The sequence below is a fragment of the Phocoena sinus genome, chromosome 3 (assembly GCF_008692025.1).
Source record: "Phocoena sinus isolate mPhoSin1 chromosome 3, mPhoSin1.pri, whole genome shotgun sequence".
NCBI lineage: Eukaryota > Metazoa > Chordata > Mammalia > Artiodactyla > Phocoenidae > Phocoena > Phocoena sinus.
In genome coordinates this window covers 61,903,850-61,924,838 of record NC_045765.1, presented here as the reverse complement: position 1 = coordinate 61,924,838, position 20,989 = coordinate 61,903,850, and the positions used below count along the sequence as shown (strand labels likewise).

Sequence of the window (20,989 nt, the reverse complement as noted above, 5' to 3'; positions counted from 1 at the left end):
TTACTCTCTAAAATATACAAACAGTTCATGCACGTCTATATAAAAAAACAAACAACCCAATCAAAAAATGGGTAGAAGATCTAAATAGACATTTCTCCAAAGAAGATATACAGATGGCTAAAAAACACCAATTATTAGATAAACAAAACACTAATTATTAGAGAAATGCAAATCAAAACTACGCAGTATCACCTCACACCAGTCAGAATGGCCATCATCAAAAATTCTACAACCAATTAATGCTGGAGAGGGTGTGGAGAAAAGGGAACTCTCCTACACTGTTGGTGGGAATGTAAATTGGTACAACCACTATGGAGAACAGTATGAAGCTTCCTTAAAAAACTAAAACATAGGGCTTCCCTGGTGGCGCAGTGGTTGGGAGTCCGCCTGCCGGTGCGGGGGACGCGGGTTTGTGCCCCGGTCCGGGAGGATCCCACGTGCCGCGGAGCGTCTGGGCCCGTGGGCCATGGCCGCTGGGCCTGTGCGTCCGGAGCCTGTGCTCCGCAGCGGGAGAGGCCACAGCAGTGAGAGGCCCGCGTACCGCAAAAAAAATTAAAAAAAAAAAAAAAAAACTAAAACATAACTACCGTATGATCCAGCAATCCCACTCCTGGGTATATATCCAGAGAAAACCATAATTTGAAAAGATATATGCACCCCAGTGTTCACTGGAGCACTATTTACAATAGCCAGGACATGGAAGCAACCTAAATGTCCATCGACAGAAGAATGGATAAAGAAGATATGGTTGGGGCTTTCCTGGTGGCGCAGTGGTTGAGAATCTGCCTGCCAATGCAGGGGACACGGGTTCGAGCCCTGGTCTGGGAAGATCCCACATGCCGCGGAGCAACTAGGCCCGTGAGCCACAACTACTGAGCCTGTGCATCTGGAGCCTGTGCTCAGCAACAACAGAGGCCGCGATAGTGAGGCCCGTGCACCGTGATGAAGAGTGGCCCCCGCTTGCCGCAACTAGAGAAAGCCCTCGCACAGAAACGAAGACCCAACACAGCCAAAAATAAATAAATTAATTAATAAAAAAAGATGTGGTACATTTATACAATGGAATATTATTCAGCCATTAAAAAGAATGAAATAATGCCATTAGCAGCAACACGGATGAACCTAGAGATTATCATACTAAGTGAAGTCAGTCAGAGAAAGACAAATATCATATATCACTTCTAGGCAGAATCTATAAAATATGATACAAATGAACTTATTTACAAAATACAAACAGTCTCACAGACTTAGAAATCAAATTTATGGTTACCAAAGGGTAAAGGTTGGGGGGAAGGCTAAATTGGGAGTTTGGGATTGACATATACACATTAATATATTTAAAATAGATAACCAACCAGGACCCGCTGTATAGCACAGGGAACTCTACTCAATACTCTGTAATAAGCTAAATGGGAAAAGGATTTGAAAAAGAATAGACTTATATGTATAACTGAATCACTTTGCTGTACACCTGAAAGTAACACAACATTGTAAATCGACTATACTCCAATAAAAATAAAATAAAATAAAAAAAGGCAGGACCTTGCGGGATCCTCCCAGGTAAAAAAAAGCCCCTCCACATCCCCCATTTCTTGTTTGTAGAAAAAGGATTTAGTCTCCCAGGCTTTTCCTGAATTCCAAAGAGCAGAGTCAAGCAGTTACTAAGGAAGTGAAGGAATGCAGAAACAAAAGAAAAGCAGTCAAAAAACTGCTTTTTATAGCTGAAACAATAGTTCAGGTATAAAACAGAGTCCTAGTTCCTCCTCAAGGAATATATAAAACAATCTGATGTGTATCTTGGAGTTGTTCTGTAGAAACCAAGACCCCCAGCCAGGTTGAGGATGATGACTACAGGCTGACCACAAGCACTAGACCTCAGACTGGACTAAACCAGGAGGTTGATGATTAAGATTCCCAAAATATCACCCTGTTACCTCACCACCAACCAATCAGAAGTCATGCACCCTGCAACACTCACCGCAAATGTTGCCTTTAAAAACCCATCCCTGAAAAAAAGCCATTAGGGAGTTAGAGCCTTCTGAGCATGGGCTTGCTTGGTGCCCTGCAATAAAACAGTGTACCTTCCTTCAACACAACCCAGTGTCAGTAAATTTGCCTTGCTGTGTGGCAGGCAAGCAGACCCAAGTTTGGTTCAGTAACAATTTTGGTGACCATGAAGGGACAGCCATCTTGAGTGGCATCTCACTCATGGCACATCAGCCCTGGGCTGACACTGGCCCTCAGATTTTGTCCAGCAGGTGCCTGAGTACTTTTGTCTCAGGGACAGCCCCAAGTGCTTGCCACTAACCAGGCAGCACTGGCCCATGGTGTTTTCGATTCCCTGGTAAAGGAAACAAGGCTCTGGTCCTGGTGTAAGACGTCTCTGGTAAGCAGTGTAACCATGTGTGTGACAACACCAGGGCATTCTTCCCTACTGGGTTGCCTTGATTGGAATTTTACTTTTTTGTGGGGGAAGGTGTATGACATGGTCATCTTGTTTTGAGCAGAGTACCACTTTAATTGGACTTTCCCTTCTGGATCAAGGAGTCCCTTGGCCATCCAGCACTGCCTGAGCAGTAATTGAGAAACTCCCTGTTAGACCAAGGCTCATCTGCACCCCTGTCTGGAATGGCAGGTAGGAAACTTTCCATTCTCATTCTAGGAAACTGTGACCCTGAGAAGACTCTGGATACTGATCTGCCAGTCTGTCTGTTTCTGGTAATAGCAGCAGTGTGAAAGAATAATGGGTAATGAGAGCTCTGTTCTACCTTGTAGTCCCCTAGGGTGGATTTTGCAAAACTGGAAGAACTGCAGCTATGCTCCCATGAAAAGAAAGAGAATGATATTTTACTGTAACACCACATGGCCCCAACATTCCTTAGGCTCTGATGAACAATGGCCCCTCAGTGGTCTTTAGACTATAACACCTACATTCAACTAGAACTGTTTTTTAAAAGGGAAAGAAAATGGGATAAAATTCCTTATGCATAGGCTTTTATGATATTGTATCAAAGTGAGCCTTCTGGAATTAGTTTGACTTTTATCTCGGGTGTACACGAGTTTGAATCCTGTTTTCTCTCTGGTTTTGACCCTCATTAGGGGATCCTGGCCCTGGTTTGGGAGGAGATCCCACCAGGAGGAAAGAAGGAAATTAAAGGATTAATCATTCTCAGAGATACCCCTGATATCGACTCTCATTAGAGGGCCCTGGTCGTTACCTTTGTTAGAGAGTCCTGGTAACTTAAATGTGGTCTAGACACTCCTAAAAACTAATAGCTTAAATTCAGTCATGAGTCTGGGTCAGCGCCAGCAAGTTCACCTAGAAATGAGGCACGTGAATGTGAGTGAGTGGTATGTATTACTGTCTATTATTGTTATTTGTTTATGAAAGTTAAAAAAAAATTGGATGGTAATGCTAGCAAAGAATTTTTATCAAAAACACAGGGATTTAATTTGTATAACAAACAGTTTATAATGCCTAAACAATGAATCTCAATGGCAGCAGTTACTCCCCTGCCCAGAATGTTTTAGAAGTTTGTGGGGGAATTTCTGGTTCACTTGAGGACGCTATTAGTATTCATAGGCAGGGGCCTGGGATACTAAACACCTTGAAATGAAATGGGTCACAGTCAATGAATTGTCCCATGCAACTCTGAATGTCCTACCAGATATTAACATGGGTGAAAAAACAATTTATAATTGCCTGAATCTAAACCCTAACTCTATTGTACATATGAAGACTAAGTGCTTTCCCATGGTAATAATAATAATATAGGAATGCAGGAAAACTGAGGAAAGAACTACTTTATTTTCCTCAGAACTCTACCAAGAGCTAGTTACTATTTTAAAAGACCATGTCATTGACAGTAACACCAGTCAAGATGTTTAGATCACCAATACAACATACTTATAATAGTCTGCATTTGTAGCTGCTACAATCATAATGATTATATATGCTTCTGACTACTTCATTATGTCATTGAGTATGATCACATCTAAGCATTTATATATTGAAATACAAGCACTTTATTTTTTAATTAATTTTATTCTCTTTTATATTATAATAGGGCAGTATATTGATAATTTTTAAATTATGTGTGTAGATAGATTTCATCATCTATGAAATTTATTTCAGGATAGTCAAAGGGGCATTACAAGATATATGTTATAAAAAAGGGTCATTGGGTCTAATGTGGTTGAAAACCATTGACAAGACTGTTCCTGAGAATAAATCTGATCTATAATTACTGTTACAAAAATGGAAAATCTGTCCAAATGATTTTTATTCTAATAATCTATGCAATAAAATAATAAACTTTTAAAAGGTAAAAAGCACAGAATTAAAGTATCCATCAAAACCAAAGATGACAACTAGCAGAAATGAAACTTATCTCTATATTTGCTGTCTACACATTATCATTATAGATTAAGTCTTCATTAAGGTCCAACAAACACAAATAATACCTAAGCCTGTAATATACTGCTCCAAAAGCTCAGCTTATATAGTAAACTTAAAAAGAAAAAAAAACCTAAAATGTATTGAATACTTTATTACGTGTCAATCAATGATTTTAAAACTTTGTATTAATTTGTTAATGTTGGCAATAATCCTATAAAGTAGATACTTTTATGATTTCCATTTCCATTTCCATTTTCATGTGGCAAAGTACCTTTAAAGTACCTTTTGTTCAAAAAAGAGCTTAATTTAGTACACATTCTAATGCTTTGGAAAATGCTCCAATTTCAATTATCCATACCTCTAACCTCTGTGTCTGATCCTTGCCCAAAAGGTCACGAACTTCTTCATTATATATTTCCAAATAAGACACTCGAACCAAAAATCTGTAATAAAACATCATTAAAAAAAAGTGAAATATTAGAACAGTTTTTTAAATGTGTTTATAAAATTTATACATCTTTCTTATGCTTGTACTTCTCAATATTAGAAAATATTAAGAATTCTCTTTTACCTTGTATCACCCTCTGCTTTTGCAATATGACCAAATATGTGAGCAAATGAATTTGGAATGATTCCTCTAAGTTCAGGAACAGCTCGAACACCTTCCATGGTAAAAGTTTTACCTGTTCCAGTTTGTCCATATGCAAAAATAGTCCCTGAAAATGATGAAGAGAATCAATCACTTCACAGAGTCATGCTACAGACCAATAGCTCTTAAAATTAATTCCTTTGACACCGTGATGCAATTTCTAGCCTGGATTTAAAGTTTATTCTAGTACAAATTTCACCTTTATTATCAGCAATTACAAGAGGTACTGTATGCCACATGAGCATAGCACTGTTAAAGAACTAGAGCCAATGAAATAAATACAAAATCTGACACTTTAGCTAATCATAAGAAATTTCTTAAAATGTGTATATTAATTACTTAATGTGGACGTTAAATTGGAGAAGGTAGTATAATTACAGCAAGAGAACACAGGTTCTAGAATAGAAAGACCTCAACGTGAATCCACACATCTGCCATTTTTCAGAGACTTGACCTTAGAAAGTCTATACCCAGAGATTATCTCCTCAATGGCAAAATGGGGATAAGAATGAATACTCTACATTGATAGTAAGAACGAAATGAAACAATTTACTTCAAGTGACCAGCATGACGCCTGGCAACTGGTAGTTTTTTCTTCTTATTCCTAAAATAAGTACATTATTTTGAAATAAAATGTTTTAAGTAACAGTTGTAAGGAATAGGGGGAATTAACAAAAAAAGGTGACAATACAATTATTACAAGTAATTACAGATACAACTTAAAATTTTCTAAATACCCAAATTCATTCACTCAACAAATACTACACATCTGTGTCTGGCATTGTGCTAGGCACCGGGGACACAGTGACAAACAAGACAAACACAATCTTTAATCTTATGATATGTCATCTTGGGGAGGACATACTAGCCAAATAATTATAAGCAGGATGAGTGTTGGGAAATGAGAAACACGGAGCTCTAGATGAGAGTTAAGGGACATAATCTGGGCAGGAGAACTGATGAAGGAGGAAAGGGGAAGAGGTCAGGGAAGGCTTTCCAGAAGAGGTAAGGTTTAAGATACGATCTGATATATGAGCAATAGTTAGACAGGAACAGAGCGGACAGCCAGAGGCAAAAAAGAGAATGGAGATTTTGAAGAAATGTAATGAGACCAGAATGGAAGAAACAGAGATGGAAAAGGACAGTGGATGCAGATACAGCTAAAGAAATTAACAGGGGCCTAATCACACAGGACGATGAAGAACATCTTAAGGCTTTTAGAGCTTATGCTAAAAACAAAGTGAAGCCATAGAATGATTTTTCAATCAGAGGAGTGACATCATAGTCACTTTGGCTATACTGTATACGAAGAATTGGAAGAAAGCAAGAGGAGACGTGAAGAAATAAGTTAGAGGGCTGAAGTAGTTAGCCAGATGAGAGATGGTGCTGACAATAGATAAAAGGGGATGAGAAAGGTAGAAGGATTTCAGAGATATTTAACAGTAGGATGTCAGAGATATTTAATAGTTAGAATCAAGAGGACCTGGAAAATAACTAGTCATAAGGGGACCAGGGAAAAGGAAGAATTGAGGGTGACTTTCAATTTCTGGCTTGACCAAAGGGATGTATGGCTATGCCATGTACTGAGATGGTGAACAACACTAGAAGAAATAACATCATGAATTTAGTTTGGGGGTACTGAGCTTTAAGTCTACGATACACCCAAATGGATGTGTCAAGCAAGCAGGAGGATGGATGAGATTCATTTGCCACTGCAGCCATGAAGGTGGATGAGATTTCTCAGGAGACAGTATAGTATGAGAAGATAGCCTAGAAAGTGACAGCATAAATGAAAAACGTTTCTCAACTACTACCACTCTATTCAGTTAACAACAACTTGTCATTTCTGGACTTTCTATGAAAATAAATTAATAACAGAAACCATTTTTATACATGGGAATAATTTAAAAGTCTTAATTTTTTCTAACTCACTAAATATTTCAAACTCTTGCATTAAGAATATAACTTACTGCATTCCAAGGAGCTGAAAATATCATGAACTCATTTACTGCATTTTAGAAAAGACACCACAGCTACCATTTACTGATCATTTGCTATGTGCTATGTCATGTACTTTACATGCATTCCTATTTAATTTTCACCCCAATCCTAAGAGCTAGGCAATGTTTATATTCCCACAGTTTAGTTGAGGAAACAAAGGCTTAGAAAGGTTGAGTTACTTGCTCAATGACATAGTAAGTGGTAGAAACAAGATCTGAACACACTCCAGTTGGCTCCATAGCCCATGTTTTTTACCAGTATGTAATGACCAAAAAGAAATTTGAGCTCAAAATTAATACCTAATGCAATTTCTATGAATGCATTAAATATATGAATATTACTAATTTAAAAAGGATATTAAGTAACTAGAGAAAGAAGAACAAACAAAACCCAAAGTTAGTAGAAGGAAAAAATCATAAAGATCAAAGCAGAAATAAATGAAACAGAGAGAAACAAAACAATAGAAAAGATCAATCAAACTAAAAGCTGGTTCCTCTGAAAAGATAAATTTAATTGATAAACCTGTAGCCAGACTCAACATGAAAAAAAGGGAGAGGGCTCAAATCAATAAAATTAGAAATGAAAAAAGAGAAGTTACAACAGACACCACAGAAATACAAAGGATTATAAGAGACTACTATAAGCAACTATATGTCAATAAATGGTCAATCTAGAAGAAATGGATAAACATATAACCTTCCAAGACTGAACCAGGAAGAAACAGAAAATATGAACAGACCAATCACAAGTACTGAAATCAAAACTGATTTTAAAACTGCTAACAAACAAAAGCCCAGGACCAGGTGGCTTCACAGGTGAATTCTACCAAACATTTAGAGAAAAGTTAACACCTATCCTCCTGAAACTCTTCCCAAAAATCGCAGAGGAAGGAACACTCCCAAACTCATTCTATGAGGCCACCATCACCCTGACACCAAAACCAAACAAAGATACCACAAAAAAAAGAAATAGGCCAATATCACTGATGAACATAGATGCAAAAATCCTCAACAAAATACTAGCAAACTGAATCCAACAATACATTAAAAGGATCATACGCCACGATCAAGTGGGATTTATCCCCAGGATGCAAGGATTCTTCAACATCCACAAATCAATCAGTGTGATACACACATTAATAAACTGAAGAATAAACACCATATGATCAGCCGCTGATTCCGGAGCCGAGGTCACCACTGCAGCCACCGCTGGAGGAGTGGGCTTGGGAAGGAAGCGGTCACCATGCCCAGAGCTCCGCTAATAAGTGTCTTTGTCCCCTGCAGTCCTCCCACGGGAATGACCATGGATAAAAGTGAGCTGGTACAGAAAGGCAAACTCGCCAAGCAGGCGGAGCGCCACGATGACATGGCTGCGGCCGTGAAGGCAGTCATGGAGCAGGGGCACAAGCTCTCCAATGAGGAGAGAAAACTGCTGTCTGTGGTTTACAAGAACACGGTCGGTGCCCACCGTTCTTCCTGGCGTGTCATCTCCAACATCAAACAGAAAACAGAGAGGAACGAGAAGCAGCAGCAGATGGGCAAAGAATACCGTGAGAAGATCAAGGCAGAGCTGCAGGACATCTGCAACAATGTTCTGGAGCTGTTGGACAAATACCTTATTCCCAATGCTACACAACCAGAAAGTAAGGTGTTCTACTTGAAAATGAAAGGCGATTATTTTAGATATCTTTCTGAGGTGGCATCTAGAGACAATAAACAAACCACTGTGTCAAACTCCCAGCAGGCTTACCAGGAAGCATTTGAAATTAGTAAGAAAGAAATGCAGCCTACACACCCAATTCAACTGGGCCTGGCACTTAAGTTCTCCATCTTTTACTATGAAATTCTAAACTCTCCTGAAAAGGCTTGCAGCCTGGCAAAAACGGCATTTGATGAAGCAATTGCTGAATTGGACACACTGAATGAAGAGTCTTACAAAGACAGCATCCTGATCATGCAGTTGCTTAGGGACAATCTCACTCTGTGGACGTCGGAAAACCAGGGAGACGAAGGAGATGCTGGGGAGGGAGAGAACTAATGTCTGTCATGCCCTGTGATCTCTTCAGTGTCACTCTGTACCCTCCACGTATATCCCTTTGTGCAATTAAAAAAAAAAAAGAATTGTACGTCAACTTTCAGTTTTTCACAGCCTCAGTCTAGCAAAAATGGTCCATGGGATAAGCAGCTGGTATTTGTATCTAAAAGTCAGATTGGTCACATAAATGCCACGGCATTCTGAAGTTCTGATTTTGATTAACATTGACAGGAATACTTTGTGTTTAATTTTTTTGAAAAACAATACTGTGATTATGGAGTTTTGTAATTTAGCAGCACTCTTACTGGTAGAAAACAAAATAGACCTGAATTATGTGTAACTTTTCGGAAAGTTTAATTCAATTCAAAACAGTCATTGAAATACAGTTCCATTGTAAATTTGTACAGAAAGTTATAGAGATTATATTGTGACACTGGGACTTGGAGTGAAAAACCTCTAGCTTGGCATTCGAGTTTCATGGTAATTCACAGTGATTCTGCCTGTTCTGTTCAGGGCTTGTAGACACTTGACCCATTGGGGCTGTTGCCACTCAAAAGTTCATGACTGCGGATGGCCACAGTGTCTTCCTCTGAGGAAAGTCGAAGCCAGAAATTAACATTCTTGGTGGCAGATAACTGGGTTATGACACCATGCAAAGGTCCAGTGCTCATAAACCACACATGACTCCAACCCCTTTCCTACAGCAGCATGTTACTGACTGGCAGCTTGCGCTTCCGTAGTGGAATCTGTTTTCCCTGTAACCACGAGCTCAAGAAGGAAAAAAAAAAGCCATGTATCTTACTAATGGCCTTATCTGTTTCCTGGATAACACCTCCAAAAATAATGTTCTGCAGAGACTGCCTTTCACTTGAGGAGTAAGTACTCAGTCTTTGGGTTCTTCCTAGCTCGGGGCTTTAAAATTTTGAAATCTAAACATTCTTTCCCACTGTGCTTTTTGACTATTGATTTTGGTTTTCTCTTCTCTCTCTAAATTTGTCCTTCTTCTTCCTTGTGCATTTTCTTTGCCTTTTGTTCACAGTTTAGTACTAGATGAGCAGGGACAGGGGGCCTGGAGGGGGTGAGGGATGTTGGCCAGCCTTGCTACAGAGAGTTGAAAAGAGCTTCCTGCATCTCAGCTCTGTCTTCTTCCAGTTCTCAGAACGGTGGTTGCTCTTCAGTCACACCAAGATCTGACTCAAAAACGTATTTTTAAATATCCATGGTTTCTCCTTATATTGCAGCCAGACCTGATAATGCTTGTTAGCACCTGTCACCAGCTCTCCCAAGTGTATCCATCCCATCAAGCTCACAGACACGTTTCAACAAGACCCTATAATGCAGGGAAGTTGCATGAACACTGTGATGGGGAGAGTTGGGAATAGCCCGGCCTAGCAGTCTCACAGTATCCCCCTCCCTCCCCTGAACATTTCCCATAGCCATAGTGTCCATCTGTTTGTCCATCTGCTGAAATGAGAAACATTCATGCACTGATTTCAAACAAACCAAAAGGGAAAAAAAGAAAAAATCCATCTTCTTTCTAGCTGAACAAGAATGTGCAGTTAATACTTGGCACTTGAAAACACAGTAGTGAATGTAGAAGGAGCCTGTCTGTATATCTGGTAGCTCTCTCTCGCTTTTTCCTCACCAGTATTCTGCCTCACGTTTGCTTCTGTGATGGTTATATTGCCTAGCAAGCACACCTGTAGGTGTGAAAATAGTATAGCAAAAAAGAAAAAACCCTAGTTATTGATGTACTCGATCTGTGTCTTTTAAACAGTTCTAGTTTCCACCTTACACGAATAAACAGGAAAAGTGTAAAAACTCAAAAGTGAAAAAAAAAATTTTATCAGTTAAAAAAAAACATATGATCATCTCAACAGATGCAGAGAAAGCTTTTGACAAAATTCAAAACCCATTTATGATAAAAACTCTCCAGAAGTCGGCACAGAGAGAACTTACCTCAACATAATAAAGGCTATGTATAACAAACCCACAGCTAACATCATTCTCGACAGTGAAAAGCTAAAAGAATTTCCTCTAAAATCAGGAACAAGACAAGGATGTCCACTCTCCCCACTATTATTGAACATAGTTTTGGAAGTCTTAGCCACGGCAATCAGAGAAGAAAAATAAATAAAAGGAATCCAAATTGGAAAAGAAGAATTAAAACTGTCACTGTTTGCAGATGACATGATACTATACATACAAAATCCTAAAGATGCTACCAGAAAACTACTAGAGCTCATCAATGAATTCGGTAAAGTTGCAGGATACAAAATTAATACATGGAAATCTTGCATTTCTATACACTCACAATGAAAGATCAGAAAGAGAAATTAAGGAAACAATCCCATTTACGATCACATCAAAAAGAATAAAATACCTAGGAATAAACCTACCTAAGGAGCCAACAGACCTGTACTCAGAAAACTATAGATACTGATGAAAGAAATCAAAGATGACAGAAATAGATGGAGAGATATACCATGTTCTTGAATTGGAAGAATCAATATTGTCAAAATGACTACACTACCCAAAGCAATCTACAGATTCATTGCAATCCCTATCAAATTACCAATGGCATTTTTCACAGAACTAGAACAAAATATTTTTTTAATTTGTATAGAAACACAAAAGATCCCGAATAGACAAAGCAATCCTGAGAAAAATAAATGAGCTGGAGGAATTGGGCTCCTTGACTTCAGACTATACTACAAAGCTACAGTCATCAAAACAGTATGGTACTGGCACAGAAACAGAAATACAGATCAATGGAACAGGATAGAAAGGCCAGAGATAAACCCATGCACGTATGGTCAATTAATCTATGACAAAGGAGGCAAGACTATACAATGGAGAAAAGACAGTCTCTTCAAAAAGTGGTGCTGGGAAAACTGGACAGCTACATGTAAAACAATGAAATTAGAACATTCTTCAACATCATACACAAAAATAAACTCAAAATGGATTAAAGACCTAAATGTAAAGCTGAGTACTATAAAACTCTTAGAGGAAAACATAGGCAGAACACTCTGAAATACATTGCAGCAAGATTTTTTTGGATCCACCTCCCAATGAAAATAAAAACAAAAATAAACAAATGGGACCTAATGAAACTTAAAAACTTTTGCACAGCAAAGGAAACCATAAACAAAATGAAAAGACAACTTACAGAATGGGAGAAAATATTTGCAAATGAAGCAACCAACAAGGGATTACTGTCCAAAATATACAAACAGCTCATGCAGTTCTATATCAAAGAAACAAACAACCCAACCAAAAAATGGGCTGAAGACCTAAATAGACAGTTCTCCAAAGACATACAGATGGCCAAAAAGCACATGAAATGGTGCTCAATATTGCTAATTTTTAGAGAACTGCATATCAAAACTACAATGAAGTATCACCCCACACCGGTCAGAATGGCTATCATCAGAAAGTCTACAAACAGTAGATGCTGGAGAGGGTGTGCAGAAAAGGGAACCCTCCTACACTGTTGGTGGTAATGTAAATTGGTACAGGCACTATGGAAAACAGTATGGAGATTCCTTAAAAAACTAAACATAGCTTTGTTATAAAGCAGAAACTAACACACCATTGTAAAGCAATTATACCCCAATAAAGATGTTTAAAAAATAAAAAAAAATAAAAATAATAAAAATAAAAAAAAAAAAACAAAAAAAAAAACTAAACATAGGAACTTCCCTGGCAGTCCAGTGGCTAGGACTTCACCTTCCAATGCAGAGGGTGCAGGTTCAATCCCTGGTCAGGAAGCTGGGATCCCACATGCCTCATGGCCAAAAAACCAAAACATAAAACAGAAGCAATATTGTAACAAATTCAATAAAGACGTTAAAAAGGGTCCACATCAAAAAAAAAAAAAAAACCTAAAAATAGAACTACCATACAACCCAGTGATCCCATTCCTGGGCATATATCCAGAGAAAACCATCATTCGAAAAGATATATGCACCCCAATGTTAACTGCAGCACCATTTACAATAGTCAAGACATGGAAGCAATCTAAATGTCCATCAACAGAGGAATGGATAAAAAAGATGGGGTACATATATACAATGGAATATTACTCAGCCATAAAAAAGAATGAAACAATGCCATTTGCAGCAACATAGATGGACCTAGAGATTATCATACTAAGTGAAGTCAGAGAAAGACAAATATCATATGATATCACTTCTATGTGGAATCTAAAAAAAAATTATACAAATGAACTTATTTACAAAACAGGAACAGACTCACAGACTTCAGAAGCAAACTTATGGTTACCAAAGGGGAAACATGGTGAGGAGGGATAAATTAGGAGTTTGGGATTAACATATACATATACTATATATATAAAATAGATAATCAACAAGGACATACTGTATAGCACAGGGAGCTCTATGCAATATTCTGTAATAATCTATATGGGAAAAGAATCTGAAACAGAATGGATATATGTATATGTATAACTGAATCACTTTGCTGTACACCTGAAACTAACACAACATTGTAAATCAACTATACTCCAATATAAAATAAAAATTAAATGAAATTTTTTTTAATGAAAAGGTTACTAATTTACTATATTAGAGCTGAGAAAGGAGGACCAGGAATCCCCTAAAATTAAAGAATCTCATCTTATTTTCAGAGATGAGAGTCCAAATTTCTAGTTTTTAAATGCCAAACTTAAAATCTAATGCTATCATTTTGTTCAATATGAACTTCTTTTAAAATGTTAGTTTTTAAAAACTAAAAATGACCTGAGATTTTACCCAATCTCCTCGTTTCCAAACTATATATTTAAAATGGCAGAAGGTCCACCAAAAAACCTACATGTGGATATTTATAGCAGCTTTATTCATAAGTGCCAAAACTTGGAAGCAACCAAGATGTCCTTCAGTAGGCAGGTTAACAGATAAACAGTTCATAAGGACAATGGAATATTATTCACTGGTAAAAAGAGATGAGTTAACAAACCACGAAAAGGCATGGAGGAAACCTAAGTGCATGTTACTAAGTGAAAGTTATCTATCTGAAAAGGCAACATACTATATAGAGTGAAACAATTTTGTATGATACTACAATGGTGGATACATGTCATTATATATTTGTCCAAACCCACAGAATGTACAAAACCTAGAGTGAACCCTAATGTAAACTATGGGCTCTGGATGATAATGATGTGTCAATACAGGGTCATCAATTTTAACAAATGTAACCATTATGGTGCAGGATGTTGACAGTGGAGGAGGTTGTGCATTCTGGGGACTAGGGATATATGGGAACTCTCTGTACTTTGCTCAATTTTACTGTGAACATAAAATTGCGCTAAAAATAGTTTATTAATTAAATAAAACTTTTTCAAATGGTAGAAGGATTATGTACTTATAATTTACAGTCCAAACAGTTACAGCTAAACTACATTTGAATAATGCACAGTAAACTGCATTATATATTACAGAATTCTATGGGACTTCCCTGGTGGTCCAGTGGTTAAGATTCCATGCTCCCAATGCAGGGCACGGGTTTGATCCCTGGTCAGGGAACTAATATCCCACGCGCAGCACAGCACAGCCAAATAAATAAATAAACAAACAAACAAATATGGAATAGAACAAACAATCCAGAAATAAGCCCACACATTTGTGGTCAGTTGAATTTTGACAAAAGCACCTAGTTAATTCAATAAGGAAAGAACAGTCTTCTCAACAAATGGTGCTGGAACAACTGGATATCCATAGGCAACAAGGGAAAAAGAGGGGGCAGAGGGTAGAAAAAAAGAAAAAAACTCAGACCCTCACCTCACACCATATATAACAATTAACTCAAAATGGACCAGAGACTTAAATGTAAGACCTAAAATGTTTACAACTTCTAGATAAAAACATAAGAGAAAATCTTTGTGGTCTTGGATTTGGAAAAAATTTCTGAGCTATGTCACCAAAAGCATGTGATAAAAGAAAACTTGATAGCTGAACTTAATCAAAATACAAAACTTTTCCCTTCAAAAAAACACCACTAAGAAAATGAAAAGACAAGCCACAGACTGGGAAAAATATTTTCTGATCACAGATTATGAATCCAGAATATATAAAGAGCATGACTCAATAATAAGAACACAGGCAACGAACTTTTTAAATGGGTAAGATATTTTAAGAGATATTTTTACCAAGAAGACATACAAATGTCCAATAAGTACACAAACAGATGTTCAATGTTGTTAATCACTAGGGAAATACAAGTTAAAACAATGAGATACCACTACAGACCCTGTAGAATAGCTATAATTAAAAAGAACGAGAGTCTAAATGTTGGTGAAGATGTGAAGAAACTCTCACATCTCATACCATACTGCTGGGAAAAAAGTAGTACAATCTGTGGAAAACAGATTTCCACTGTGGAAAACGGTTTTGCAGTTTCTTAAAAAGATAAACATACATTAACCATAAGACCCAGCAATTTCACTCCTACGTATCTATCCAAGAGAAACTTTGAAACATATCTGCACAATGACTTATAAAAGAATGTTCCTGGGACTTCCCTGGTGGCCCAGTGGTTAAGAATCAGTCTTGCAATGCAGCGGATGCTGGTTCGATCCCTGGTTGGGGAACTAAGATCCTTCATGCTGTGGGGCAACTAAGCCCAACGCACCACAACTACTGAGCCCACGTGCCACAATCAGAAAGCCCACGCACCACAACTAATGAGCCCACGTGCTCTGGAGCCCACATGCCACAACTAGAGAGAAGTCCGTGCACCACAAAGAGCCTGTGTGCCGCAACTAAGACCCGACAGAGCCAAAAATTAAATACATATTTTAAAGAAAAGAATGTTCCTAACAGCATTATTCTTAATAGCCAAAAAACTGCAATCATTCAAATTCCCATCAAAGATCATAAAAAGTAGTATATTCATACTATGGAATACAACTCAACAATAAAAAGGAACTACTGATACATACAACAACATGGATGGCCCTCAAAAATATTACACTAAGTCAAAGAAAACAGATAAAGACAAAATAGTGTCTGATCTGATTTATATGAAATTTTGAGGAAAGGCAAAACTGTAGACAGAAAGCAGGTCCATGGTTGCCTGGGGGTGGGACTGTAAATGGACATAAAAGAACTTGTGGGGGTGATAAAACTGATGTTTTCACAACTGTATGTATTTACTAAAACTTAAACTGTACAATTCGATTGCACAATTACAATGGGTGAATTCACTGGGTATTATTAATAGCTTGATAAAAGTTGTTTAAAAGTAAACTACAGGGGAGAGGAGTCAAGATGGTGGTGTGGGAAGACACAGAGTTAGCATCTCCTCACAACTAATGAGCCTGCTGGCCGCTGGTGGAGGACTCTGACACCCAAGGAGACAGGAGGAACCCCAAAGTGAACCGGTAGGACGTACAGGGACCAAAACGGGGAGAAGTGGAGGCAAGACAACATCAGCACCCCTGAGGCCATGGAGATCAGGAGAGGCAAGTGGGAGGCGCCCTCTGGGAGGAGCATAAAAGGAGCAGAAGGCGACTGCCCCACCCACTTGGGCATAGGGAGCCTGCTGAGCTCCCAGGCCAGTCCCCTCCAATCCAAAGCCCCCTCCAGGCTGCATGGGTCCTGGTGGCATAGGAGGGAGGCCAGGGAGATCAGGAGAGGCAGGTGGGAGAGGCCCTCCCAGAACACAGACTGAGAAGCAGGAGAGGAGAGGAGGGTGTTTGCCCCACCGACTCGAGCCCAGGAAGCCTGCGAGGCTCCCAGGTGAGGTCCCCTGCCCTCTAAGACCAGGATGGGGGGCACGCCCGGCCCCCTTCTGTTCCTTGAGCCTAAGCCCCACCCCCACACAGCCCTCAGGGCCTTTTCCAGCCCCATAGGTCCTGAGCACTGGCCCTGCCCACCACCCAAACCTCACCCTTGATAGGCCCCACTCTCCACAGCCAAGTCCTTCCCCCTCCCCGTTTTTTTTTATTTTCTTTCTTTCCTTTTTCAGTATTGTGGTACTGAGTTACCTTCTGGTTGTTGATTCATCTATATTTTTATTTTTATATTCTTTCTAACATATCTGTTAGTTTCCTAGTCTAATTTTATGTTTTACTTTGTTATTTTTCTCTTAAAAAAAATTTTTTTTAGCCACCCACGTGGTTTGCAGGATCTTGATTTGCAAGCCTGGGGTCAGGGGGAAGCTCCTGTGGTAGGAGCTCCAAGTCCGAACCACTAGACTAACAGAGAACCTCAGACCCCAGGAAATGTTCATCAGAGTGAGGTCTCACAGAGCTCCTCATCTCAGCACCAAGACCCAGCTCTACCCAATAGCCTACAAACTACAGTGTGGGAAGCCTCAGGCCAAACAACCTGTAAAACAGGAACACAATCCCCTCTTTAAAAAAAAAAAAAAAAATGAGATGGCAAAAAATATGTCACAGATGAAGGAGCAAGGTAAAAACCTACAAGACCAAATAAATGAAGAGGAAATAGGCAATCTACCTGAAAAAGAATTCAGAGTAATGATAGTAAAGATGATCCAGAATCTCAGAAATAGAATGGAGGCACAGATTGAGAAAATACAAGAAATGTTTAACAAAGATCTAGAAGAATTAAAGAACAAACAGAGATGAACAACACAATAACTGAAATGAAAAATACACTAGAAGGAATCAATAACAGAGGCAGAAGAACGAATAAGTGAGGTGGAAGACAAAATGATAGAAATAACTGCCAAGCAAAAACAGAAAGATAGATCAGTGGAACAGGATAGAAAGCCCAGAGATAAACCCACGCACATATGGACACCTTATCTTTGATAAAGGAGGCAGGAATGTACAGTGGAGAAAGGACAGCCTCTTCAATAAATGGTGCTGGGAAAACTGGACAGGTACATGTAAAAGTATGAGATTAGATCACTCCCTAACACCATACACAAAAATAAGCTCAAAATGGATTAAAGACCTAAATGTAAGGCCAGAAACTATCAAACTCTTAGAAGAAAACAGGAAGAACACTCTATGACATAAATCACAGCAAGATCCTTTCTGACCCACCTCCTAGAGTAATGGAAATAAAAACAAAAATAAACAAATGGGACCTAATGAAACTTCAAAGCTTTTGCACAGCAAAGGAAACCATAACCAAGACCAAAAGACAACCCTCAGAATGGGAGAAAACATTTGCAAATGAAGCAACTGACAAAGGATTAATCTCCAAAATTTACAAGCAGCTCATGCAGCTCAATAACAAAAAAACAAACAACCCCATCCAAAAATGGGCAGAAGACCTAAATAGACATTTCTCCAAAGAAGATACACAGAATGCCAACAAACACATGAAAGAATGCTCAACATCATTAATCATTAGAGAAATGCAAATCAAAACTACAATGAGATATCATCTCACACCAGTCAGAATGGCCATCATCAAAAAATCTAGAAACAATAAATGCTGGAGAGGGTGTGGAGAAAAGGGGACACTCTTGCACTGCTGGTGGGAATGTGAATTGGTTCAGCCACTGTGGAGAACAGTATGGAGGTTCCTTAAAAAACTACAAATAGAATTACCATATGACCCAGCAATCCCACTACTTGGCATATACCCTGAGAAAACCAAAATTCAAAAAGAGTCATGTACCAAAATGTTCATTGCAGCTCTATTTACAATAGCCAGGACATGGAAACAACCTAAGCGCCCATCATCGGATGAATGGATAAAGAAGATGTGGCACATACACACAATGGAATATTACTCAGCCTTAAAAAGAAATGAAATTGAGCTATTTGTAATGAGATGGATAGACCTAGAGTCTGTCATACAGAGTGAAGTAAGTCAGAAAGAAAAAGACAAATACCGTATGCTAACACATATATATGGAATTTAAGGGAAAAAAATGTCATGAAGAACCTAGGGGTAAGATAGGAATAAAGACGCAGACCTACTGGAGAACGGACTTGAGGGTATGGGGAGGGGGAGGGGTGAGTTTTGACAGGGCAAGAGAGAGTCATGGACATATACACACTAACAAACGTAGTAAGGTAGATAGCTGGGGGGAAGCAGCCGCAAGGCACAGGGATATTAGCTCGGTGCTTTGTGACAGCCTGGAAGGGTGGGATGGGGAGAGTGGGAGGGAGGGAGACGCAAGAGGGAAGACATATGGGAACATGTGTATATGTATAGCTGACTCACTTTGTTATAAAGCAGAAACTAACACACCATTGTAAAGCAATTATACCCCAATAAAGATGTTAAAAAAAAAAAAAAAAAAAAAAAAAAGAAATAACTGCCAAGGAGCAGAATAAAGAAAAAAGAATGAAAAGAATTGAAGGCAATCTCAGAGACTTCTGGGACAACACTAAACACACCAACATTCGAATTATACGGGTCCCAGAAGAAGAAGAGAAAAAGAAATGGGCTGAGAAAATATTTGAAGAGATTATAGTGGAAAACTTCCCTAACATGGGAAAGGAAATAGTCACCCAAGTCCAGGAAGCACAGAAAGTCCCATACAGGATAAACCCTAGAAGAAACACACCAAGACACATATTAATCAAACTAATAAAAATTAAATTCAAAGAAAAAATATTAAAAGCAGCGAGGAAAAGACAAAAAATAACATAAAATGGAATCCCCATAAGGTTATCGGCTGATTTTTTCAGCAGAAACTCTGCAGGCCAGAAGGGAGTGGCAGGATATACTTAAAGTGATGAAAGAGAAAAACCTACAACCAAGATTACTCTACCCAGCAAGGATCTCATTCAGATTTGATGGAGAAATCAAAAGCTTTTCAGACAAACAAAAGCTAAGAGAATTCAGCATCACCAAACCAACTTTACAACAAATGCTAAAAAAGATTCTCTAAGTGGGAAACACAAGAGAAGAAAAAGACCAACAAAAACAAACCCAAAACAATTAAGAAAATGGTAATAGGAACATATATATCAATAGTAATCTTAAATGTAAATGGATTAAATGCCCCAACCAAAAGACATACACTGGCTGAATGGATACAACAACAAGTCCCATATATACGCTGTATACAAGAGACCCACTTCAGACCTAGGGACACAAACAGACTGAAAGTGAAGGGATGGAAAAAGATATTCCATGCAAATGGAAATCAAAAGAAAGCTAGAGTAGCAATACTCAGATAAAATAGACTTTAAAATAAAGACTGTTAAAAGAGATAAGGAGGGACACTACATAATGATCAAAGGATCAATCCAAGAAGAAGATATAACAATTATAAATGTTTATGCACCCAACATAGGAGTACCTCAATACAAAAGGCAAATGCTAACAACCATGAAAGGAGAAATCAACAGTAACACAGTAATAGTAGGGAACTTTAACACCTTACTTGCACCAATGGACAGATCATCCAAACAGAAAATAATTAAGGAAACACAAGCTTTAAATGACACAATAGACCAGACAGATTTAAGTGATATTTACAGAACATTCCATCCGAAAACAACAGAATACACATTTTTCTCTAGTGCACATGGAACATCCTCCAGGACAGATCACATCTTGGGTCACAAATCAAGCCTTGGAAAATTTAAGAAAATTGAAATCGTATCAAGCATCTTTTCTGATCACAATGCTATGAGACTGGAAATCAATTACAAGAAAAAAACTGTAAGAAAAACAAATATATGCGGGCTAAACAGTGCACTACTAAATAACCAAGAGATCACTGAAGAAATCAAAGAAGAAATAAAAAAATACATAGAAACAAATGACAACAAAAACATGACAACCCAAAACCTACAAGCGCAGCAAAAGCAGTTCTAAGAGGGAAGTTTACAGCAATTCAATCTCACCTCAAGAAACAAGAAAAATCTCAAATAAACAATCTAACCCTACACTTCAATCAACTAGAGAAAGAAGAACAAAGAAAACCCAAAGTCAGTAGAA

General features: G+C 38.3%; 2 protein-coding genes across 4 annotated transcripts in view; one reads left to right on the top strand and one right to left on the bottom strand.

The window, feature by feature from the left end:
• Positions 1-20,989, bottom strand: part of KIF3A (kinesin family member 3A) — a 79,636-nt gene that overhangs the window by 44,003 nt on the left and 14,644 nt on the right. For all 3 annotated transcript variants that reach the window (XM_032627973.1, XM_032627974.1, XM_032627975.1), the window contains exons 3-4: positions 4,971-5,115; positions 4,758-4,842 (exon numbers count right to left, since the gene is read on the bottom strand). In XM_032627973.1, the coding sequence (XP_032483864.1) occupies positions 4,758-4,842; positions 4,971-5,115 (230 nt within the window). The remainder of the gene's footprint in view (positions 1-4,757; positions 4,843-4,970; positions 5,116-20,989) is intronic.
• On the top strand, positions 8,338-9,153 carry LOC116751721 (14-3-3 protein beta/alpha-like). The gene has a single exon (XM_032627976.1). It carries the CDS (start codon positions 8,346-8,348, stop codon positions 9,084-9,086), a length of 741 nt encoding a protein of 246 aa, XP_032483867.1. The 5' UTR covers positions 8,338-8,345; the 3' UTR covers positions 9,087-9,153.

What these genes read in the sequence shown, in the direction of transcription:
- LOC116751721 (XM_032627976.1), top strand. Translation starts at nt 8,346, where the DNA reads ATGACCATGGATAAAAGTGAGCTGGTACAGAAAGGCAAACTCGCCAAG.